General features: G+C 36.5%; 1 protein-coding gene across 3 annotated transcripts in view; it reads right to left on the minus strand.

Annotated features, from left to right (window-relative positions):
• LOC117394978 (vacuolar protein sorting-associated protein 8 homolog) overlaps positions 1 to 20,927 on the minus strand; it is a 43,940-nt gene extending 23,013 nt beyond the window's left edge. For 2 of the 3 annotated variants that reach the window (XM_033993774.3, XM_033993773.3), the window contains exons 1-33: positions 20,757 to 20,927; positions 19,376 to 19,444; positions 19,060 to 19,199; positions 18,479 to 18,572; positions 18,343 to 18,375; positions 16,929 to 16,983; positions 16,655 to 16,779; positions 15,843 to 15,929; positions 15,312 to 15,379; positions 14,676 to 14,829; positions 14,488 to 14,547; positions 13,726 to 13,833; positions 13,099 to 13,176; positions 12,788 to 12,958; positions 12,322 to 12,396; positions 11,909 to 11,944; positions 11,722 to 11,812; positions 11,207 to 11,253; positions 10,140 to 10,229; positions 9,178 to 9,224; positions 8,683 to 8,905; positions 8,417 to 8,506; positions 8,276 to 8,321; positions 8,125 to 8,167; positions 7,569 to 7,641; positions 7,210 to 7,329; positions 6,242 to 6,313; positions 4,930 to 5,049; positions 4,622 to 4,678; positions 4,005 to 4,087; positions 1,007 to 1,091; positions 784 to 882; positions 113 to 205 (exon numbers count right to left, since the gene is read on the minus strand). In XM_033993774.3, the coding sequence (XP_033849665.2) occupies positions 113 to 205; positions 784 to 882; positions 1,007 to 1,091; positions 4,005 to 4,087; positions 4,622 to 4,678; positions 4,930 to 5,049; positions 6,242 to 6,313; positions 7,210 to 7,329; positions 7,569 to 7,641; positions 8,125 to 8,167; positions 8,276 to 8,321; positions 8,417 to 8,506; positions 8,683 to 8,905; positions 9,178 to 9,224; positions 10,140 to 10,229; positions 11,207 to 11,253; positions 11,722 to 11,812; positions 11,909 to 11,944; positions 12,322 to 12,396; positions 12,788 to 12,958; positions 13,099 to 13,176; positions 13,726 to 13,833; positions 14,488 to 14,547; positions 14,676 to 14,829; positions 15,312 to 15,379; positions 15,843 to 15,929; positions 16,655 to 16,779; positions 16,929 to 16,983; positions 18,343 to 18,375; positions 18,479 to 18,572; positions 19,060 to 19,199; positions 19,376 to 19,444; positions 20,757 to 20,879 (2,955 nt within the window). In that variant the 5' untranslated portion in view covers positions 20,880 to 20,927. The remainder of the gene's footprint in view (positions 1 to 112; positions 206 to 783; positions 883 to 1,006; positions 1,092 to 4,004; positions 4,088 to 4,621; positions 4,679 to 4,929; positions 5,050 to 6,241; positions 6,314 to 7,209; positions 7,330 to 7,568; positions 7,642 to 8,124; positions 8,168 to 8,275; positions 8,322 to 8,416; positions 8,507 to 8,682; positions 8,906 to 9,177; positions 9,225 to 10,139; positions 10,230 to 11,206; positions 11,254 to 11,721; positions 11,813 to 11,908; positions 11,945 to 12,321; positions 12,397 to 12,787; positions 12,959 to 13,098; positions 13,177 to 13,725; positions 13,834 to 14,487; positions 14,548 to 14,675; positions 14,830 to 15,311; positions 15,380 to 15,842; positions 15,930 to 16,654; positions 16,780 to 16,928; positions 16,984 to 18,342; positions 18,376 to 18,478; positions 18,573 to 19,059; positions 19,200 to 19,375; positions 19,445 to 20,756) is intronic. The other variant, XM_059018727.1, reaches the window with a different exon arrangement.
• Positions 20,928 to 25,523: the final 4,596 nt, after the last annotated feature.

Genomic DNA, 25,523 nt, shown 5'->3' on the forward strand with positions numbered 1-25,523 from the left:
ATTAACATCTCAACCAGTAGGCCTCTGGTCAAAATACAAGTTCATAAATTTACTGTTTCTCTAGTCTGCTGGCGAATGTTGAAAGAAGACTGCAATACAAACTATAAACCACCTGCTGTAGTGTTTCCATGATTAAAGGAATACTGTCTTGAAATTTCTGCAGAATCAGCATTGCAGTCCGGTTGGGGCTCAGTGTCAAGAGTTCCTTAAAATGAAAAAAAATAAATGAATAAAACAAACACTGTAAATGCCTTTTTTGTACAATTTCATAATAATGCTAGACATGTCTAATAGTGACACTTAATGTACTTTTTTTTTTTTTGTTTTACATTTATAAGACTACCATTGCATTGTTTGTGAGCAAACATCACAGCGCATCAGCTGGTAACTTTGAAGTATCAGCTGTATTCATTTTTGAGTATGAGATCTACATGTTTAATGGATGAATACACCATTCACTGATAAGTTTTGCATTACTCACTTAGAACCCTCATCTATCCTCTATGGACACCACAGTTTAAAGACATCATTGTGCTCCTGCAGCTCATGGATAGGCAATTTTGGCACATCCATTACATTGCAACGAGACCCCTAATTATTTAATGGACCTACAACAGGGTCAGTTAAATAAATGAAGGGTCTGGCTGGAGCAAAGTCTGCAGTGGAATGGATTGGACTTGATTGTGGAATATTGTGTAATGTGTAATATTGTGTAATATTTTGGTTACAGAGCCCCGCTGACTAGTTGTAATAACAAATAATATAACTGTTATACTTGCTTACCTGTATGTTACAAAATACCTCATTCTGAAATGCTATTTTTTCTTCATTTGTTAGATCAGCTCTAGTGATGACATCATTTATGTACCCAAATACCTGATCCTGTTGTCAAAAAGTAGGCATAATACATAATTAATACAATTATTGTGAATGCAGGTGTATCTACCTTTTGCAATTAGTTATTTCCAACTTAAACTTAATGTCTACAGTGTTAAAATAAACCCACCCTTCTTGCTGCATCTTTCAGGTAGCATCCAACAATGCTGGTGTAAAGACGTCTTTCCTCATACACAAACTCACAGATTTGGTAGCTAAAAAAAGAAAAAGGTATGTTTTTGTGTACTTTAAACAACTGGAAGAAAGCAGGCTAATGAAGTGGCTACTGGGCAGGCACAACAAAATGGAGTTGTAATGTAATTGTACTATTTTTGCAAAGGAGATGAAAACCCATATTCCCCGAAAGTTTAAAATATTTGTCACTTAAAAGTCTGTGTTTTTTTTTTTTTTTTTTTTTAAAGCATTTTGTCAAAAAGTCATCCCAGTTCAGAGACACTCGGTCCTTGAAAGAGACTATAACCATTAGTGCTGGGACGAACACAGGATTTTCATGTTCGAATATTCACTCATAATTTAAATATTCGTTCGTTTTTCAAAAAGTAATAAAAGCCATTATATTGCTCTGAACGCAGGCAGCGATAGAATAGCAGCAGGGGCAGGAGGCGTGGCCGTGGCCCGTGTGTGTGCCTTTATTTTACAGCAAGACCTTACAATATGTAACACATTAAAATAGAAAAATATCCCAGGAGTAAAGAATAAGTTGTGTAGGCCTTACTTTACCCCAGTGAATTAACTACAAAACAACGGATGCCAAATAGCTGTTCAAGCTAAACGTTGTTTTGTTTATTCCCAAAAAAAAATAGTACTGTACATAAAGTTGACATTGCATTTTATTTTATTTATTTTTTTCATCCCTTGTTATTGCCTTTTCTCACAGAAAACAGTGGCCATCGACACGTTTTCATAAAGTAATAACATGAGGTTTACTTGTGCCGTTTTGTAGCTGAACAAGCAAAGGAAAACTGAAATTAAATTAAACGCTTCAAATAAAACAAATGTGGAAATGGTGTTGTAAAATGAAGGGGAAAAAAACTCACCGTTTTAGTTCTAGATTATTACATTCCACATAACAGAAAGTGCGCACGCATAATCTCTTTTGTTTACCTGTTGCTGTCTAAAAAATAGAGGCTCAAGAGCTGCTTTGTTGATTATGTTATATATATATATATATATATATATATATATATATATACAGACGTGCTCAAATTTGTTGGTACCCTTACAGCTCATTGAAATAATGCTTCATTCCTCCTGAAAAGTGATGAAATTAAAAGCTATTTTATCATGTATACTTGCACGCCTTTGGTATGTCATAGAATAAAGCAAAGAAGCTGTGAAAAGAGATGAATTATTGCTTATTCTACAAAGATATTCTAAAATGGCCTGGACACATTTGTTGGTACCCCTTAGAAAAGATAATAAATAATTGGATTACAGTGATATTTCAAACTAATTAGTTTCTTTAATTAGTATCACACATGTCTCCAATCTTGTAATCAGTCATTCAGCCTATTTAAATGGAGAAAAGTAGTCACTGTGCTGTTTGCTATCATTGTGTGCACCACACTGAACATGGACCAGAGAAAGCAAAGGAGAGAGTTGTCTGAGGAGATCAGAAAGAAAATAATAGACAAGCATTGTAAAGGTAAAGGCTACAAGACTATCTCCAAACAGCTTGATGTTCCTGTGACAACAGTTGCAAATATTATTAAGAAGTTTAAGGTCCATGGAACTGTAGCCAACCTCCCTGGGCGTGGCCGCAAGAGGAAAATCGACCCCAGATTGAACAGAAGGATAGTGCAAATGGTAGAAAAAGAACCAAGGATAACTGCCAAAGAGGTACAAGCTGAACTCCAAGGTGAAGGTATGTCAGTTTCTGATCGCACCATCCGTCGCTTTTTGAGCGAAAGTGGGCTCCATGGAAGAAGACCCAGGAGGACTCCACTTTTGACAGAAAAACATAAAAAAGCCAGACTGGAATTTGCTAAAATGCATATTGACAAGCCACAATCCTTCTGGGAGAATGTCCTTTGGACAGATGAGTCAAAACTGCAGCTTTTTGGCAAGTCACATCAGCTCTATGTTCACAGACAAAAAAATGAAGCTTTCAAAGAAAAGAACACCATACCTACAGTGAAACATGGAGGAGGCTCGGTTATGTTTTGGGGCTGCTTTGCTGCGCCTGGCACAGGGTGCCTTGAATCTGTGCAGGGCACAATGAAATCTCAAGACTATCAAGGCATTCTGGAGCGAAACGTACTGCCCAGTGTCAGAAAGCTCTGTCTCAGTCGCAGGTCATGGGTCCTCCAACAGGATAATGACCCAAAACACACAGCTATAAGCACCCAAGAATGGATAAGAACAAAACATTGGACTATTCTGAAGTGGCCTTCTATGAGTCCTGATCTGAATCCTATCGAACATCTATGGAAAGAGCTGAAACTTGTAGTCTGGAGAAGGCACCCATCAAACCTGAGACAGCTGGAGCAGTTTGCTCAGGAAGAGTGGGCCAAACTACCTGTTAACAGGTGCAGAAGTCTCATTGAGAGCTACAGAAAATGTCTGATTGCAGTGATTGCCTCTAAAGGTTGTGCAACAAAATATTAGGTTAGCGGTCCCATCATTTTTGTCCATGCCATTTTCATTTGTTTTCTTATTTACAATATTATGTTGAATAAAAAATCAAAAGCAAAGTCTGATTTCTATTAAATATGGAATAAACAATGGTGGATGCCAATTACTTTTGTCAGTTTCAAGTTATTTCAGAGAAAATTGTGCATTCTTTGTTTTTTGTGGAGGGGTACCAACAAATTTGAGCACGTCTGTATATATACTGTGTGTATATATATATATATATATATATATATATATGGAGCTTTTTTCATTTGCCATATTTTGAAAACTGTCACGCAAATTCTGGTGAGGCGGTAAATAAGTGCAAGGTATTTTTGTCATTTGTAGCGAATACAAACATCTGATTCTTGTATCCGAATACATGTCAAAAAATATTTGTTTGAATATTCGGGTATTTGTCCCAGCACTAACAACCATAGAGAAAAACAATTCTTAACATGCAGTGAGAAAGTAATAAGCCTCTGGATGCTTACAATTGCATTTTCTCAGCCATTGAAAGCAGCTTGTCTTCATCAAAGTAAATAGCACCCCCTGCCTGCAAAAGTTCCAGCAGGGCCTAAAATAAACAGAAATAAAACAATACTATTCCCACACAAACACTGTAGGAAGCCAGATTTCACAAGGGTCTTTAAAATATTTCAATTCATAGCCATGCAATGTTGATAATACCAAAAGCATTGCTAGACTCACTAACAGGTATCCTGTTCAAGTGGACCAAATTCTGTGGTCATGTTTGATCACCTAAACAAATAATGTTATTATCAGTTAATGCACGCCTCAGTGATTTTGCAACAAAAAATAATTAATTGACGAAACTGGTTACCCCCATTGGTCCACTTGCGCTAGAATGACCCATAGATAAGATATAAGGTGTGCTGAGAGTGGTGACTAGGTCCGAGTCCAGCACTAATATTATGGCAGTTAAGCCTCAGTCAAAGCCAATCGACCACCTATAGAATATACGGCAGAATACGTTAGATGGGATTCTTCCAGATGTCTGGCTCAGCCTGTGAAGTGTACCCACGAAGTGTTAACTAAAGCAGTACAACACAGGGTAATATAAAGAGGTATCAACTGCTTTACTGCCTACCTGCTGTCTTTCTGTATGCCGGGTCCCATCCTCTGGATTACACAAAAAATCAAGAACCTGAATGGAACAAATAACACACTTTTTTCAGTAACAAGTTATTAATGTGAATATCCCAACATAACATATGGCACTTTATATCACAATTCTTATGAACTTATTTAAAAAAAAAAATAAACAAACAAAAAAAAAACATGGATTCATATAGTAAATGTGTCATACAGGACAAGTAATATCAAAAAACTGTATACTAGGCATTTTTTTCTGAGTATAAAAAGTAAAGACCAGCATGTACCCAAGATAATACATACTTGGTCAAAAAGCTGCATGTTCACAAAAAGGGCGTTTTCAGTTTTGGCAATCTGACGAGCTAAGAAAGTAAAGAGACAGCCGATCTGCGATGGTGTAAAATCAACACTCTCCAGCATAACCTACAACAACAACAACAAAAAAGGACTCAGTCAAAAACACGTTTCCATTCGCCTCTTGGACTGTTTTGAAAAAGGATTTAAAATTAGCCCTATTAATTACCATGAGCAGGCAAACACAATCTAAACTTGTACAGTGTGTGGGCTGGCAGGAATGTGTCAGATTGACAGAGTAAATGTGTCACTTTGACAGAGTAAGACATGTACTAAGAGTGTTCAGATGTATAGGACCCATGTTTTATTCTGTGTACAGGCAAAGGAGAAGGATATCAATTGCCTCATTTCCAACCTCTTTCCAGTGGAAGTCCTACAAAAGAAGGTTTACCAGAAACAATTATAAGCTTACATTTGTGTTATCTTGATTTTGTATTGTAGACTGCAGATGGAATTGGTGACTGCCTTAACCCTTTGCGGTCCATTGTCGGACTGGGTCCGACATTGCAATTATTCCTCACAGGTCCTTTGTCGGACTGGGTCTGACATCATTATAGCAACGCAATAAACGGGTGTTTAGTCGTTTTTTCTCCGGAAAAAGCCGAGAAAACCATTCAATTGCCGAGTGGGAGCGACAGGAGCCGAGACAAGTCGAAAAAAAAAAAAGGCGTATCTCATGAATAGTCATACATGGTATCAGGTATCAGATAACGGGGCGTTCATAGTAAACAAGCTGGCTGAGTGCGTCAGCGCACAGAGACTATCATGGACATTTGCAGAGCTTTTTTCAGATGTTATAGTAATAAAATAATGACTTGGATCGCATTATTGAGGAGTTTGGTGATAAAACGAGTGATCCGGAGATGATCGATCGGTATGTACGACTATTATTATTATTATTATTTATTTCTTACATAGCTGAACGCTATAGCAATTGAAAGGGTGGGGCGGGGCTGGAGATGCCTAGTGAGTGCTTTGTTGATATGCAGGGCCATTTAAACCCGTTTGACTGTGAAAAAAAATACTTTTAAACAGCGCGTATAAAATTAACTGCGCGTGTGAAAATTAATTAGACCTGGCGTGCCTGACGCGCAGTTAATAAATGGACTGCAAAGGGTTAATTTAATGTGGAAACAATTTTACATCTCAGTTTCATTGCCATAAAAAAAAAAACAATGATAAGGTTTTCATGTAACTCCCATGTCTTCTACAGTAATTACACAAGCAAAAGCAAACACGTATTATTTGTTATCAAACTCACCTTAAGTAAGACATCTGTAATTATTTGCAGAAATTCAACAGCTTGTGAATACTGCTGCATGTCTTCAAATGTCTGTATCACATAGAGAAATAATAAATATGCTGAGAGAATATCCAGATAGAAACTGGCAGAATGGTTAAAAAAGCATAACGCTCTCTACAATTGACAATGCAGACAGAATAATGTATCTATATCAAATCCATTATATACTGTAGTGCAAACTATGGATAAAATCCATCTCCAGGAGCCTTTTCTCCATATTGTGCTAGTCGGTGTACTACCTCCGAGTAGCAATCAATTTCATATTCTCCTGTAGCTAGAAACACTATTAAAGAAGCAATGACCAATAATGTTGTACAGACTACTACCTTAACCCAAATGAATAATTTACAACAGACTTTCCATAGAATTTAAGAAAATGTATAATTAAGAGCCATTCGGACAATCTAAGCTTGTCCGGTTTCTAGTAGCTGACAGATCTCAACTTTGTCAATTTGGGTTTTAAAGGATCCCATTGATTCTGTCTCAACACCACGACTAGGTAACCCATTCCATACCCTCACCACTCTCTGTATGAAGAAGTATCTGTTTTCCTCTGTCCTAAGTCCACTTAATTTCCAATAGTGTCCTCTGGTCCTGGTTTCTGTACTGTGCTTAAAGTATTGGTTAGGATTAACTACATCAACTCATTTTAAGATTTTAAAGACTTCAGTCACGTTCCCTTCTAATTCTTCTTTGTTCTAGGCTAAAAAGATTCTGTTCTTTCAGCCTACCTTCACAGATCATTCTGTTAAGCCCTGGGAATTCGCTGGACTTTCTCCAGGGCCACAATGTTCGTTTGGTAGTGTGGTGACCAGCACTGGAGGCAGTTCTCTAAGTGTGGTCTCACCAGTGCATTATACTATCCATCAAGCTTCAGTTTATTTGAGCTATCTATTTATTTATTTCAAAATCTTTTGTGTTCTTACCAGGGCTAAAACATTGAGGAACTCCCGGGTATTGCACTTGAGAAGTGTGCGGATGTAGGGGTGCGGCCCTTCATCTGGATCAGCATTCTTTGAATGTAATCTTGTCAGGCAACTGAAAACCTGTAAACCAAATGAAAAAGGATGCCGTTTCAGAGGTTTCATTAGACTCAGAAATACATAATGCTCCATCCACAATATACATTATTTATTATTTTGAAGTGAGGTACTACTTGACTGCTTCAAATTGTCTGGGCTCTTATGAAATCATCTTTTAAAAATGAAAGAATCTGTTAATCTGAAGGTTAGAGGGTTTTTTTTTTTGTTTTGTTTTTTTGTATGTCAAATGTCTTTCACATTACCTCAGTCTTGACAACAGGAACAAGATCTTCAGAAATGACTCCCAAAGGATATGCTCTACCGGTTAAACTGCAACTGCATAAATATATAATACAATATTTGAAAATAGAAATGTGCAAGACTTTAAAAATATATATAATTTGGAAAGAAAGACAAAAAAAGTAAATGAAGGAATACAATTACAAAAGCATCCCTTGTGTCACAAATAACTGCATTCCCTAAATACGCATTCACCTCATAGGATACACAGAGACAATGCCTTGTGATGCATTTATTGGTAGTGTAAATTACAACAAAAAGACCCCCAAGATACAAGTAGCGGCGGCCAAATTGGGTTTCTTTACAATTGGTCTAGAACTAAAGGACTTTGACAAATGTTGTATATGTATTACTATAAAACTAGTTTGTTAAAAAATGGCTTTCCGGGTATATTTATTTGAAAATAATAAAACATTTTGTGGGCTATTTATAAAAATCATCCTCTAAATACACCATACTATCAAGAGACACTTATACAGTATCCCAGAATGAGGATTCTGGGAACCATGTGAGCTTTACCTGATGTAGACAAGAATCTTGTTGCCAACAGCTACAAGTTCATCTGTAACAATTACAAAAAAAGAGTATGGATGCATTAATACAGGACATAGCCCCTTACGTGCAAGTTGTTAAGCAGAAATTTAAAACAATGCCAACATAAGCATAGTACCTGTGTTTTCACTTTTCAAAGCATTCTCCATAGCTTGTATCATTTCCTGTGGACCAACGCAAAAAAATAATGTAAAGAAATAAAGCAACTGCAATACCACATGAGCTAAAACTACCCAGGTCACAGATTAGAACACCTTACCTCTATGGGCGTGATGAAATCATTCATGCCTTTGTTGTAAACATAGATCAGAGCATCAAAAAGTTTATATTTCCTTGTTAACAGAACGATCTGCAAAGCAAAACACACACTTAGGAAACATACATTTTACATTGTGTGCTGTGACACATTGTTGGCTCTCAACATGCATCCAAATGGCAGTATCTAATTGTCCAAAATGCATTTTAATAATAGTAATATTTATCTGGTTCACAGCAGTAAGTTTAAAAAGTGTAGCAATCACTTACCTGGTGTAGATCCAGGGTTGTTATGTCCAGGTGAGTTATAAGTGACTCAAGAGCATCTAGCATTCCTCCATTCTCATAATACACAACCAGTTCTTTCACAACTAAAGGTGTGATGTCCTTTAGCCTGTCAGCAAGTATATAGGGCTCAAGGCACTCAAACAGCACCCCTAGTGCTACAGCATTGTGGTTCAGCTTATCATAAACCTCCCCAAACAGCAGATCCCTACGTTAAAAAAAGCAACAACTCACAAACAGCAACTGACAAAGGAACAACAAAACTGCTGTCCTATAAAACATAATTTCAGAGAAATTGTTTTCTTCTAAAATCACAGCAACAGTTTAAATACCAACAGAATTTACTGCACGCGTCACATTGACGTTTTCTTTTGTGACTATTTCCAGCACTAGTTGCATGTTCAGTATGATACAGTCCATTAATGTAAATCTATCTTAATGTTGCAAGGTTGCTAGAAAGTAGGAACAAAATGACCTTACGTTTTATTGAATTTGAAGCAGCAGGTGACACAAAGTGGTATTGTTTTCTAAACAGAAAGAAATAAAAATGTTATACACTGTGTAGTCTTTTACATCATAGTTCAATAGGTAAAAGTGAGAGCCATAAGGTCCTTATATTCACAAAGACATGAGGTCCCTATATTATTATTATTTATTTCTTATCAAAAGCCCTTATCCAGGCCGACTTACAATTGTTACAAGAAATCACATTATCTTTACATACAATTACCCATTTATACAGTTGGGTTTTTACTGGAGCAATCTAGGTAAAGTACCTTGCTCAAGGGTACAGCAGAAGTGTCCCCCACCTGGGATTGAACCCACAACCCTCTGGTCAAGAGTCCAGAGCCCTAACCACTACTCCACACTGCTGCTATATTCAAACAAATGGATGCCTAACGGGGCCACTTAGCCTTCTAAAGGTTTCAAAATAGCTCACAGTTTTCCAATTGCTAATTCAACCAAGCCCAATTACCCACATAACTGAGGTCACTGTATTTTGTATCTTGCTCTTAATTGTACTGTAATTCTTGATATGTATTTTTTGTATACGACTGTAAGTCATCCTGGGTAAGGGCGTCTGCTGATAAATTAATAATAATAATAATAATAATAATAATAATAATAATAATAATAATAATAATAATAATAATAATAATAATAATAATAATGGGACTTAAATTATTTCCTTTCCTGCCTCTTTCCCAGAGTTACAGGTAACAACTGCTTTACTCAAAGCAATCTCTTAACTACATGAAGTAGAGGGTGCAGCACTACAGTGAGATAGTAAGTGACCACCTTCAGACAATGAAAACCAGGAGTTCCAGTTGCCCAGCTTAGAAACAGAAGGAAATGCTGAATTATGGGACTGTCCAGGTAATCACACATATAACTGCAAGAGCAGAGCTATACTATAGTAAAATGCATGGACTAAAACCAACCTGAAAGTGCTCTTCCATTATCTCCAACTTGCCTTGTTCAGGACACCTCCTCAGAGATATCTCAATGTAATTTAACAGCATTTTAGCAACCTACAATGAAACAGATACATTATATAATAATTACATTATTTTAAGAAAACTGGTTTTATTGTTTTTGTGAAAAACTAATTTCAAATCAGCATTAAAATTCAGGAATCTGATACCTATGTCAGAACCATGTCTATTAGCCTATACACAAAATTAGCCCCCTTAGTCATTTACACTCATTTGGAGGAATACTTATAAAATAAAACATGTATTTAATAGGCCTATAAAAAAGGAACCTGTATTAAAATAAAAAAATGTTGTTTTTGACATAACATTTAGGTAAGTTAGGTCATACAATAGTTTATAAATTCAAAAAGATAAGTGGGCATTGAAAGCATATAACTGTGTATAAATTCAGTTATTTGTTAATCTAATACATCACTCAAAGGGCTGAAGTCTTTAGATTTCAACTATGTGGACATTATTTTAATATGGCAGCATGTGTGTGTGTGTCCTACCATTTGCTCAGAGTTTTTTCATCAAAATCACAGGCAAGCGTGTTTTGCCCTAGCGTTAGAGGTTTGCCCCATCATCAAAATCTGGCCCTGTGTGCATCACAATAACTAAAGGCAACGGCTAACACTTAGCACAAAGGAAGCAATCTCTGTGCTCAATACCCCTGTGTGACGGGGTACAACCCGCCCTGAGTTTATTTGTATTATTTGGGTATTATTAGTAGTATTGTTATTATTATTGTTTAATGTATTTGTGTTTATTTTTATAGCTAAATGTAGTTTGGCAGGGACAATGTTTGCTTCTCATCTCTGCCAAAATACCTCAGTGAGAATGCGTGGTCGGCAGCTAATAATTTATTGTCAAATTGGGTGTCAACCACGCTCATTAAAAAAACCTGTGCCTGATGTGGTTGAAGGGGAAATGAGGTAAATGACAATCAGTTAATCCCTCGACCACTATATATACCGGCAGCTGTGTGCTGGAAGGGTTGGAAAGTGGAGAGTTATTAAACATGTATACAATACCTTATTTGCCACGATAGCTTTCTTCTTCTGTTTTTTACCAGAAAGACCTAAAGGAATTTTAAATATATTTTTTTAAAATTATGGTATCACACTGGCTGCAAACTAAAATACTATAGCAATGAAAGGTACTGTTAGAGGTAGAACTGTGAGAAATAATATTGTAGTCAGAGGACTTACTGTAAAACTACACTCAAGAACAGATTGTTATTGCAGTCTTGCAAAGATAACTCCACTAAGCAGATGACAGACTAATAAATACAAATAAATAAAACTAACAGTCCGGGTCATTTGTAACCATTTCGGAAAACAGGCACTGGTATTGTGTAATTAGTTATATAAGGGTTGTTTTTATGTAACAAGCTTTGTCTTGAAACAGATAATATCTACCAGTATATTTGTGACTGGTGAAAAGCGAGAGATAGATACTATGATAATCAATGTATTACATTTTACGCATTGATGAAGACATTAGCAGAAACACTACTTGACTTTGTTTCTTTAAAATAGCTACCTACCAAAGACAGCTTTGGCAGTTCCGTTGAAAAACACCCAGGCCAAACCCAGTGCTTCTGCAAAACAATCTTGTTTTACAAGGAAGTTGATCCGCTAGAAGATTTAAAAATGATAAAACATCCAATTAAAAAACAATACAAAAAATGTACTTCTCATAGCATTTCTTAGATATAATCTAGTAGTTCTTACCTCTTCCCAAGTTCTTAAAGACACAACATGCACCGACTGGGAAAATAAAAGCAAAAACGAGTTACAACTGATGTTTAACAATTGAGAATATTAATATCATACTCACTTCACTGGCACTACTAGCTAGAGCTCACTATTAGACAGACACCTGATTTATCTACAGGTTGAGGTTAAACACCGTTCTTCAATGTCAAACCAGTAGCTTCATTAAGATACAGGATTAATCAATTTACTGGTGACTTTTAGAAATTAATAACATGACTACATTACTGTGATACAGTAGGATATTATAGTATATGTACCATTGTATATCTTAATAAATCATTATCATATACAGTGTGTGTGGTCATTCTCCGTATAAAAATAATATATGTAAAAATAAATAAATTAAAGGGAGACCATTTAAACTGTACCTTAGCACCCAGTAAAACAGTTTCCCCACCATGAGTGCACACAGATTGATACGTGGACTTCTCTCCTATTTCAGCCTTCAGAGAAAGTAATTGTTGTTAATCTATGTTCACATTAAGTTTCATTTTAGACAGAAAACATAACGAATCAATATCACATGTACCCTTTACATTTGTGTTTTATAGCGTTTCATCAAAATAGGGCCCAAAAAATTAGTGTTATGAGATTTTCGTATTGAAAAGTGTCCTGGGATAAAAAGTTTAGACAAGTTTTTGTTTTAATTGCAATTTAAAAAATCAGGAAAAAAATAATTTAGAGCGCACAAAAAACACATCTCGGTAGGGGTGAAAATGATGGATAGGACGGGTTACAGCAAACCAACATATTTCTTATTATGGCCTTATGTCACACTCACAGCAGATAATCCGGCTTCCTTATATAGTTAGTATCATGATCCCTTAGTCATACCAGTGTTGGGCTGATGTGCTCTCCAGGAGTCAAGGGCCTGAGAAAACTGCTGGTGTGAATCAGCTGCATGTCAGACAGGTCCAACAGCTCCATCTCCTCTTGGCTCTCTCGATCCAAAATGTGCAGTTTGTCAAGAGGGTCAATCAGTAGTAGAGTCTGCGAATTCATCCACTATGAAGACATACATATTTTAGAAAAGGTTTACTCAGTATAGCCAGTATTGACATTTCTAGTGGGTCCCTTGTTTGGCAGGCACATTTCAATTGTAGTTGATTGGAATAATTCAGTTAGTTGCATGTTCACTTACTTACCTTAACATTTACTATATCATACTGATGATTTGCCTCCATAATTTTTACACATTCCAGGCTTTCCCCCGTGCATTTAACCTGGAAATTAAAAGCAAAGCAAACAAGGTCATCTCGATTCAATCAAATCATTGTGTGTTTCTTTGTGCACCAAATCATATGTAATTATCTGAAGTAGATCATTTGTAACATGCATTTACCTGGATATTGATACATTTCTTTACTGTTACATTATATTACATCTTTGTATTAGTGTAGCTACACCAACATATTATAATGGAGATGTAGCAGGGCTGAAGTATGTGTTTAATATGGTAGGGCTTTGGGTAGAATCCCCTTCCTGCTAAAACAGGTGTGGAATGTGGCCAGGTGCTAACTGATTCATTGATTATCAATTAGACCTGGCTATAAAAGCTGGAAGCAGCTCCAGAGAGTGCAGCAGGTTATGCTCCCTGGCTATGCTTTGAACTAATTTTTGCTTGGGTCCTATTTCAGATATTTAGTTGTTTTTCTATTTATTTTTCTTTAATAAAAAGTGCCTCCGTTATTCCGCCCGTAAGCCTTGACTGACTGGCTACCCTTCCACAGGCTATAACAGAGTTAAGTTGATAAGTGCTTAATAAAACTTACATGAAATAGTGTCATAGAGGAGCCTCTGCAGAAAGCCAGCACTGGATCATCACATTCCTTGATCAACATGAAGTGCCAGGCCAGGACTGGAACGCAGTAAGGGTCAGTCTATTTGTATACAAAATACAGTATATACAATAGATTGTATTCATTTTTAATAAAAGTAGCACATTTACAGAATTCTATCCAATTCCATCAAATAACCTGGGTTATCTGCTGTTTTGTTGCCAGAGAAAAGTCTTATGGCTCACATTGTAATGCTATAGGTTATTAAATCACCATCTCAGTGAAACTTGTTAGGGCAATCTTTAGCACATATTTTAGAACCAGAATCTGGGAAACAAATATGCCATTCTGACTGCCTAGGCAAATCCCACTATTACATGTGTACTCTGTCGATGTAGTTACTTTTTCATGATACTGCTAGCTCTAATTGTGTTGCGTGGAGGTTTGTTACTAACACACTTTTTATTAGTAGAAGTAGCAATATTAACAGTACACACAATTGCACTGTATTATCTTGTATTGTATAATTGTATTGTCTTAATTGATGTTGGTTAAAACAAATGTTTTCCACGATATTTACAAGCTTCATCTGCTTTATTTAAGTTCAACACCTGCTCTAACTTACTCTGGCTTTGAAATAATTGACAGTTTTAAAAGTAAACTAGCTAGTGAACATGTTGCTCCCGCTAGGTGACATTACTTCCAAATTGAAAATACAACCATAAGAACAGCTTTTAAAGTGGTAGATGTGTTTACCTTTAGAAAGGGAGAAGCGTGTATCACATGAAGCACTGGTTTAAGACTTATAACCAAAAGCTGGAAGAACAAATTGTGTAAATGAAATCAAATGCAGTACATTTATTACAACATCTACAGCATATCTTTAACAGCACATACATTTCCCAAAGATATAGGCATTGTAAAGATGCCAAAGGAATTTTTACCTTTTTTAAGGAAACCATGGCTACTAATGAGTACTGTGCTGCTGGATGTTCTAAGAAATACTCCGGGATGCGAAGAGGCTCAACACAGCACACCTGCCCCTTGTCACTGCTGAAAAGACAGCGTGCTTCACATGTTTTGGTTCCCATAGATCTTCTACAAAAATGAAGAATTTAAAATGGTGTGTTACAAGAGGTATTTCAACACTTGAAAACAACTAGTTGGCACATGGGGGGAATTATTTGGGTATGTCACAAACAAATTAGGTTTCAAAGGTTAACAGATAAAGTTACCAGACTTGCCATTTTATTTAATTATTTAATAATTTATTTATTGATTAATGATTTAATGATCATTTTCAAATGATTTTTGACCTTTAAAAGCACACAATATTAATAACAAAACTGACAGAATATGTGTACAGGTTACAACATTTGCTAAACAGGCTGGCAAAGTCATCTTATTAGACTAGGCTCTAGAAAAATAATTTACAGTCAGTCATTTTAACTGGAACAATCTGATGCTAGAATTGTTGTCATGCAATAAACTTCTAAATTTACAACTGTTAAGGTTTGTGGCAAATATGTTCCTATATAGCAGGTTTGAATCTTCTCCAAATCAATGGATATTGTACTTACTTGAAACTAAGCTCAAACACTGAACCCGTGCTGTCACTGCATACAGCCACAGATGGGTCGTCTGTGAACTGTAAAATGAAATTAGACTGCATTAGAACCTGCACTTACATGTAAACATTTATGTAACTTTAGTAATATCTAACTTTTGAAAAGTCTAAAAAAAAATATTACCACTGCAAAAATAAATACATAAATATCTACCTTAAAATCTATTTTGGCTAACTGGGGCAAACTGGCAGCATGTTCAATAGCTGTCAATTCTGAGATAAAAGAAAAAACACTAAAGGCGGCATTAACTGTAATATCTCTGCACTGAAGTTATGTTTCTTAAAGTTGAACGTCTGAGGCTACGATAAGTGTAATTATACATAAATACCTGTCAATATAGTATGCGCAATAAGCATTGGACCTGACAATGACGGGGATAGGACCCCAAATGATAGAATGGTGACGGTAACTGAAAGATTAGCTAGTTTGCAAAATATCTGGCGCTCAACAGAGTTTAACTGTTAAATCAGGCATGATACTGACCTTGATATTGAGAACTGTAGTGCCGTGAGGAAGAACATTGGTAATGGTCCTGAGGAGCTTTCCTGTTTCTAGATCCCACTGAAGAATCTGAAATCCAAAACAGGGTTCAGCATAAAATTAGATCTGTAAAACAGGAATAATCTGCCAGAACTGGATGTGATGCTACACTTAATCTTACTGATGCTTTTTTGTGGCGAGGGACAGACTAATGGTTACACTCTGGTGTACCAGATGTACTTTGAGGTTAGACATGATTCTGAGAGCCACAGGGGTGCTTCAAACTCCTGAGTTTTAAAAAGTCAACAGGGTGTGAGGACTGAAACAGTAATGATACAAAGTGAATCTAAACAACAAGAAGAATGCATTTTAGTTCACAAGCCTAAAGTTTAACACAGTGTGATGTGCAATATCTCAAACAAGTTGCCAGGTTAGTTTTAAGATGCTTGTTAACTATTATGAAACACCCACTCTAAAACATGTGTTTTGAACAAAATTAGTCAGATCAATTAAATACAGGTCACTAAAGCTGAGATGATATGCCTGGGATGTACTGAGGTAGAGGATATAATACTGGGTTATTGAAGGTATACGTTTATGTATAAAGGAATATCGTCAAGAGAAGCGAACGGGCCGAGGCTGATAGCTGAGATACTGTGTAACCCCTGCACAGATGCTCACAGTCCCATGACTCAATTGTATTCTGTTTTGTTATTAATATACAATCCAGCTATATTAGATTTTTATTTGTGACCAACCTTTATATAGACCATTATGATTGTCATTGAAAAGAGGGATGAAGAGAATACTGTTACCTGTCCTTTTGTAAACCCGCTGACTATCTGAGTGCAGTCATTATTAAGGCTGAGTGCTGAGATGGCTCCATATTGGGCACCAAGACTTGTACTACCCAAGCACAGCTTCAGCACCTGACTAGGGTCTAAAAAAAACAAAAAACACAGGTATGTCATTACAGACAATTCAAGAGCTATCAGAATTGCAACAGAGTTGATAACCATGACATTACACAAACAAGAAATGATATAAACCAACCATGCTCCTTTTGTAAAGAAACATTAGTTCTCTTACCAAAGATTAGGATCAGTCCATTTGATGTTCCAATTGCTATAATCCCACAGACAGCCTGAAAAAATGTAATGTTATTGTGATTTTCAAAATTTCCCAGAAACTAAATTCTGTAAGACAATTGCCAACACAATGCTGAAAAGGCAGGTAGCAGGGACGTCACTAGAGATTCATGGATAGGGGGGCTAAGCCTCTTTTAGGGGGGTCTGGGCATACTCCCCCAGGATTTTTTTTAAAGCCCCCAAAACGTCTTTTCATCATGTATTTTTAGAGTAACAACGGGTGTAAAATCTATCAAAATAAGGTTATTTTTGGTCAAGGTTGGCTAAAAGTATACCTGTCTCATAGTTTGTGTTAGACACTGATCTTATATGACTTACTTAATATGACATGCTCCCTCAGCCCTGTCAGCCTCCTGCTTCTTTCCCTCATTCTTGTCTGCTGTGTTTTGACATGTATTGTTATTAAACTCATATTTACAATAACTCAAGGCTTAATAGGTGATTAATCAGTTTAAGTTTTAATTTGTTTGTTTGAACTGGTAAAATCTTCATTTCTCACCGGATTGGCCTTCGGCAGAGCTGCTGGCACTGCCTCTCTTGAAGAATTTCCGTATATCCATCTAACGTTAGTCGTTAGCTAGCCTACAGTTGAGAACTTGAGGATAACACAATGACATTGTGATCAACACTATGTCACCTTTTCTACACATGACCTACTGATAATTGTTTTGCAATGGCCTACTGAATGAACGCAATTGAGTATGAAAAGATATGTGCATGATGTTACCTCATCTGTCTCATTTATAGCCTGGCACAGATAGCAAAACTACATTAAATACAACGTTATTAGATATCATCACCACATAACTTATGTTATGTCGAATTTAAAAGACACTGTTAACGTTACCGTTAGCTAGCTCGCAACGTCTGTTACACTGTAACTTACAGGCAGCCTCACATAAAAACGTATTGGTTAACAAAGCTTTGATTATGACCAAAGTCTATAGTAGTGAATACTCTCTCTCTCTCTCTGTTCTAACTTACCACAAATTCACATCGTAGCCTATCTGCATGAATCCGTCCTGTCAGAGCCTTTTTCTGTCTGTTTACTGTTAGCTAGCAGTCTCAAGCCACAGAAGAAGCTAACGTTAACCAAAATGTTAGCTACAAGTAGGCCAAACAGTCACTAGCGCGTGCAGCAGCAGCCTCCCCAGGTCCTAGTGCCCGCCCGGTAAGAAGTTTAAGATGCGATGGAACGGTTGACGAAAAAAAAAGAAATCACAGTAAAAATATATTGACTGATATATTGATTTATTTAGGGGGGGGTGTGCTAATGAATATTTTAGGGGGGCTAAAGCCCCCCTAAAACAGGCCTAGCGACGTCCCTGGCAGGTAGAACGAAACACGTGCCTTACCATTGCAGTCGGTGTGCCTGCATCTACTTTGTTCTGAAACAAAAACAGATTTTTTAAAAAATTGTTATCAACCTTACTCAACCAAAATAAAGCTAACAAACATTGTATTCATAGGAAATAAATAAGAGCCACTTACTGCGGCTGAGGTAATCTGTGCAGATAGCCCTTTTAGAGTGATATGGTGCAAGACTGCCTCCTGCTTGATGGCTGGCAGTGGTGGCTCTTTTATCCTAGAAATATGAAGTGTTATCAGCTGCATGTTTCTTGTAGTATTTCTAAAGTGATTGTGGCTAACAAAATAATTCCATAAATCTTACCCTTCTTGCACCTCTATTAGATACATAGGTATCAAATGTGCAGTTTAGAAAGAAACACATTTTAGAGCAAATATATTCATTTTAAAACATGATATATGGTACTACACTAGGCTAAATTATATTCTCAGTTTCCACGCCTTAGTCTCAATATATTACACTTCCTAGGTCATTTATCCTCAGCAGAGTCTTCTGGGTCAAAGCATCCCGCTGGCTGAACGCTTGTCAGTCAATAGGGCAAACAGCTGGTTCGTTGAAGGGGTGGGGACAAGTTCACTCTGTATACTGTAGTGCTTTAAAGTAATTGGAGAATGCTGTTTTAAAAAATAGACAGTACAGATGGCATTGCCTCCAAGTGTGTCCTTTCCTGGTTTTACTCATTCAAGAAAACATCTATTTTTACCACTCAGAAGTTGTTGAATCTTTGGCAGCTCGCTCTTCATCTTTTACAGTGTTAGTGTTGCTGCCGTCCTCAGGCATTGCTGTCAGCTGAGAGAGCTCCTCAGAAAGGAGAAGGTCAACATCAAGGTCACACAGAACATCCTGGGGGAAAAAAACAAACAAAATGAAACACAAAAGGGTTGATTTATTAAGGTTTTGCTCCAGTGTAATGTTATCCCCATCATTGCACCATGAGGAATAATAAAAAGCTAGTATTGTTAACTAATTACTACCATTCAAATTCAAGTACAGAACCGGTTACACATTGTTAATTTTACCTCACTTAAGATGCTCTCCAGAGTAGGTGGTGCTTCTACTTGAGGGATGTTATACTCCTTGTCGTCCAGCTAAAAGGTAAGCAGGGATTTTTCAACATAACCTAACAATTGCATTTGTTGACAATTGTTAACAAAATATTCAGTTCAGCGAGCTGTAAGGATAACACCCTGGGAGGAAAATCTTAATAAAAACACAATATAATGTATTATTGTGCTACTGCTTCAATTGAACTGGACACTATATCATCCATAACACCTTCATAAAGGCTACATAACACAGTAAAACTACATACATATAAAATGCCAAAAACACAGGGAGAGGTCTCATTGGCTAACACATGCTACCATACCAGTACAGCATGGAACATGCACAGATTCACTTCGCAACCAATTCACTTTGGGTGGAATGGGGTAGGGTAGGGTAGGATAGGAGTGCAATTTTATAAGCACCATAACACACTCCAGGGTGTTCAAATACAGTCCAACATCCACAAACCCAGACTGTTTAATAGCACTTGGCATCCCCTAGTGATTAACACCCCTAGCCCTGTGGCTACTGGACGATATTTGAACACCCTGCCATGTGGTATTGCTTTCAGAACCACTTTAAAAACTTAAAATGTGTTGTCATAACAATAATGTACCACGATAACGCTACAAAGTGATATATAATAGAGTTCAATAGTTACAGTAAACGTGTTAATACTACACGTGCTTTTTTTTTTTTTTTTTTTAAATGAATTCTTATCTATTATGTCAGGTTTATGTGTGATACTGAGAGATTATACCCATATGCAGACTATGCGGTGTAGCTTTTAAAAATGAGTTCAGCATGTTACATAGGGTTTAATTTAAATAAAGTGCAATTCTTATCATTATCATGGAACTACAATGTCAGTTACTGCAGTACCAGTTTTGTGTGCGATATTAAGATAATATGCCATTTGGCCATATGGAACAATACTTTGTTCATTCTCAACAGCATTTATTGAAGCACTTTCGAATTACGATTAAACGTCCATACAGTACAGTCCGTAGGCAGAGATATGAAAACACAGCATTTCCTGCTTCGCCTTTGTCTTGGGAGACTGACTTGAGGTATTCCAACAAATCGGTCTTTTTGCGGTATCGTAAGAGGAAGAGTGTGTGTGTGTGTATAGCCTATAAGAACATATGTATGGCTTAAATCCGGTTTATATAGAATAAATAAAAGAACGAAGTAACGTTTAGTTTACCAGTAATCCAAAGTGCAGTGGGAAGGAACCTGGCTTCCGTTAATATCCTCTACTCTGGTGTGTACAGCATGTGATGATGTTATCATTGCACATATTTTAAACTGCAACAAACGACTGCTTTATTATGTAAATGCATATTTTCGTACCTCTTCAGCCTCTGGCAAGCTGATCCCTGAAAATATATCAGAACTCGACAGGTCCTCTCCCTCATTTTCTGACATTCTATTAACACCAGAAAAACACACTGCAGTTTGGAGCAGTGTGATCATGCGAATGAACGACTCGATCACGTGACATAGCTGTTCACGTGATTGAAGTACAGACAGCAGACCGAAACCATTTAATTTAATTTATTTTATTTGATTTTATTTTGGTAAATGTTTGCGTTGCTTATTTAGTTTTTTTTTTTGTATTTGCAGTAGGTTAATTTAATTGCAGTTATTGTATTTGTTGATTGTAAAATGGCGGATTATTTAAATAATTGTATTATTCAACAAATTCTACGGATAACGTAATGTGACTCCACTTCCTTGCCAAGGTCAGGCTGAAGCGTGCGCAGCGTACTCTCCAAGTAAACAACATAAAAATGTTGAAAACAGCTAACTCTTATAAAACAGTTTACCAATAATTTCAGCACACACTCAAATACACACAATAGGCTTACTACAGTCCGTTTTACGTTATGTTGATGGACATTTTGAAATTGCAGTTGGTCGGCCTGTAGATGGCGCCATTGTTATGTGAAAAATACGCCATTGTCCACTGATCTCAACAGATTCATCCCGCATACATCTTTTGACTTATTTATTTCTGGTCATCAAAAACGAATTATTTATTTGTTGTTATGGGCATTTAATTTACCCATTAACAGATACAAACACTATACTGTATCACATTAGTGATAGAGAAAAAATAAATCAATTAATACTGTGCATAACTTGTATTATTGCTATGCATGATCGATTTTAATGATTTGATCAGTTCCAAACAACAAACGAATTCCTTGTAAGGAAGTGAGTACCGGGGAAGCACCTGTTTTTCATGTCGTTTTTATTTGTATCATTTACTATATGTTGAAATGCGATGTTGAGGGAAGAAGTGGCCTTCATACAGAGTTGAAGTTCAATAAGAGAAAAAAATATTAATGTTAACCCTGGAGTGCCCACGCCATCTCGCGGTGCCAAAAGAATAGAACTTCGTCAGTTCAAAATGACATTCTACCGCAGTGTTTGAATAGCAGTTAGAATGCCAGTCAGTTAATAGAAACTGTAAGCAAAAGTAAAATGCGATCATCTTTGTTATACAGTCGTTGACTATTTTGTACAATTTAATATCAAGGTAATTAGAGAATGGATTTTGAAACCGAAATAAGAAAAAAAAATGTAAGTACAGTATGTTAAAATGATATTGCTATGTTGGGATTTTAACAGATATATTTGTTCGTTGTCTGTAACTGGTTAGGCCCATTGTCATTGTCATTATAAATAACTATGAGATGGGCTGAGCTATGCATATATTTGGCTTTTCCTAGAAATTAAATCATGGTAGGCAAAAAGAAAGAACTTCACTTACAGATATGCATACATTTTAACAAAATGTAATATTTTGATAAAAAATTCATGAAAAAGTATGGTCCATTTGTTAAATATACACTGCTTGGCCACTATTAGGACCTATACCTAGTATTAGGTTTGCTTGCCATTTGCCTTTCACCATTTCTGGCAGTGGTAAATTGATTGTAATAGTGCAGCTCCTATAGCTTTATAGTGTGGCAGGGATCACATGTCACAGGACCTAATAAATTGGATGGGCCATGTATATTTAGGTATTTGCTGTATGTTCAAGTGATATAATGGCATTGTGTCACTTCAAAAATGTGATATGTTTTTATGGTGTCATTTTTATTTTTTTAGGTTGTAATTACCAATCAGGAACATTGGCACAAGGTTATGTCAACTAAAGGCTTAACAGGTGTGTGCAGATCTGACATATTTTATATTCATCAGAATTAACTATTTTTGGTATCATTTTATTATACAGTATCCTATCATTGTCAAAAAGCCCTTAGAATTAAAGTGAAAGTCCCTTAAGTTATACAACAGGCCTTTCTTCCAAAATGCATGTTGTTTTGTGCATTGTGGGAAATGACAAACTTAATGTTTCTTTTTATTGAACACAACCCATTGAATGGCAAACACCCAATGGTAGGAAAGGTAATATTACCTGTAACAAATCTAATTAATGAGGAGAGAAAGCAAAGTGCAGTACATACAATATTGTATTTCAAACGTACAGTATATTAGAACATAAGAAAGTTTACAAACGAGAGGAGGCCATTCGGCCCATCTTGTTCGTTTTGTTGTTAGTAGCTTATTGATCTCAGAATCTACTCAAGCAGCTTCTTAAAGGATCCCAGGGTGTCAGCTTCAACAACATTACTGGGGAGTTGGTTCCTAATTCCCACCATTCTCTGTGTAAAAAAGTGCCTCCTATTTTCTTTTCTGAATGCCCCTTTATCTAATCTCCACTTATGACCCCTGGTCCTTGTTTTATTGTTTCAGGTCAAAAAAGTCCCGTGGGTCGACATTGTCAATACCTTTTAGAATTTTGAATGCTTGAACCAGATCACCGCGTAGTCGTCTTTGACTTAATAGATTCAATTATTTTAGCCTGTCTGCATATGACATGCCTTTTAAACCCGGAATAATTCTGGTCGCTCTTCTTTGCACTCTTTCTACAGCAGCAATATCATTTTTGTAACGAGGTGACCAGAACTGAACACAGTATTCTAGGTGAGGTCTTACTAATGCATTGTAAAGTTTTAACATTACTTCCCTTGATTTAAATTCAACACTTCTCACAATATATCTGAGCATCTTGTTAGCCTTTTTTATAGCTTCCCCACATTGTCTAGATGAAGACATTTCTGAGTCAACATAAACTCCCAGGTCTTTTTCATAGATTTCTTCTTCAATTTCAGTATCTCCCATATGATATTTATAAAGTATATTTTTATTGCCTGCGTGCAGTGCTTTACACTTTTCTCTATTAAATGTCATTTGCCATGTGTCTGCCCAGTTCTGAATGCTGTCTAGATAATTTTGAATGACCTTTGCAGCTGCATCAGTGTTTGCCACTCCTCCTATTTTTGAGTCATCTGTAAATTTAACAAGTTTGCTTACTATACCAGAATCTAAGTCATTAGATTAGGAATAGCAGAGGACCTATTACTGATCCCTGTGGTACTCCACTGGTTACCTTGCTCCATTTTGAGGTTTCTCCTTTAATCAGTAGTTTCTGTTTTCTACATGTTAATCCATGTGCATGCATTTCCTTGAATCCCTACTGCGTTCAGTTTGAGAATTAATATTTTATGCAGGACTTTTGTCAAAAGCTTTCTGGAAATCTAAATAAACCATGTCATATGCTTTGCAATTATTCATTTTCGATGTTGCATCCTCAAAAAAATCAAGCAGGTTAGTTAGATATGATCTCCCTTTCCTAAAACCATGCTGACTGTCTCCCAGGATATTGTTACCATATAGGTAATTTTCCATTTTGGATCTTATTATAGTTTTTATAAGTTTACATATAATAGAAGTCTGTGACTTGGGGTTTGACCTCAAGTCACAATCTCTCTCACACTGAAGCTGATCTAATGTTAAGGGAGCTAAGAGTATGCACTTGATGCCAATAGTCACTGTGTTGCATGCAACCTCATCTTTAGGGATCAGAAAGTTTAAGGGCTAGATTCGCAAAGCTAGTTACTCCAAATCATTATTAGCATAATCATTACTGATTAGAAAAAACACCATTTACAATTCTAAAATGAATAAGAAACAAATCAAGACGACTCACAAGCCCCAGCATCAGAAGTCCGAGTTGTTTATCTTTGGTTTGGTTACTTTATTGTCTGTTTCATTACTTTGTGAAAATATCATGCTTATGACATTTTGGAGCAAATAGCTTTTATTTAAATTACTCAATCATTATCGCCAATAATAACAAACTTAGTTAAGAAGTGAGACATGTTGCAACAATAGGGTTTTGTAAAACATTTTAGTAAATTTCTCATCCAACATAGGTTCAACCTTATTAGTTCAGGACCAGTATTTATTATTGTGTGTATTCTCCTTTGGCAGAAGCACTTTTGCTTTAAAACAGCATGCTTTTAAGTAGCCATAACCCTGATAACATCCTATAAGTAAGCAACATCCTTTCCCCCTCAGAGGAGACCCTTCAGAAGATCACATAATCTGGCTTCACTATTGCAATGCAGAAAGAAATAATGCTAACAGAAGAGCAGGCAAAAGGATTTTATTGGGAGCGTGTGGGCCAAGATTATTTTCCAGTCCTTGTAAAGCATATGACAAGGTGACTCGGTGCAGATCATTGTGCACCATAATTAAACTCATACGCTACTTATTACTATGACTAACATCACCCATGGTACATTTCAGTGGTCCTATTCTGGCATAAGCTTTAACACGAGAGGATGCAGTGCAGCACTGGAAGAATTTACTGGGCCCCAAAAAACTTGAAGATAAGGATCCAGAGAGAAGGAAAAGAGAAGGATCCAGAAAGGTAACTTTTTTATTTTGGTTTGCAATACCAAATAACAAAACAGAGAGTAACTGATGGAACTGTATGAAGTGTTGTCATTATTATACAATGGTAGGGATCATCCTCCTATTTATACCAATGACCTCATAGCCATTGTATAATCGCAATATGGAACTCCAGGATGTATGTGATTGTGGGATAGCACCACTTTTTAGGCAGTTGCGTGTCAATATCCCGCAACGACACACACTGGTACAGACCGAGGGATGTGCTCTGTCAGTTCGTCTATTGACACTTGTTTGGTTTCAGCCTGCATGCAGAGTTTTCCCTAGAGAACATCCCCATTAACC

Source organism: Acipenser ruthenus, chromosome 3, assembly GCF_902713425.1.
Source record: "Acipenser ruthenus chromosome 3, fAciRut3.2 maternal haplotype, whole genome shotgun sequence".
In the NCBI taxonomy this organism is placed as follows: domain Eukaryota; kingdom Metazoa; phylum Chordata; class Actinopteri; order Acipenseriformes; family Acipenseridae; genus Acipenser; species Acipenser ruthenus.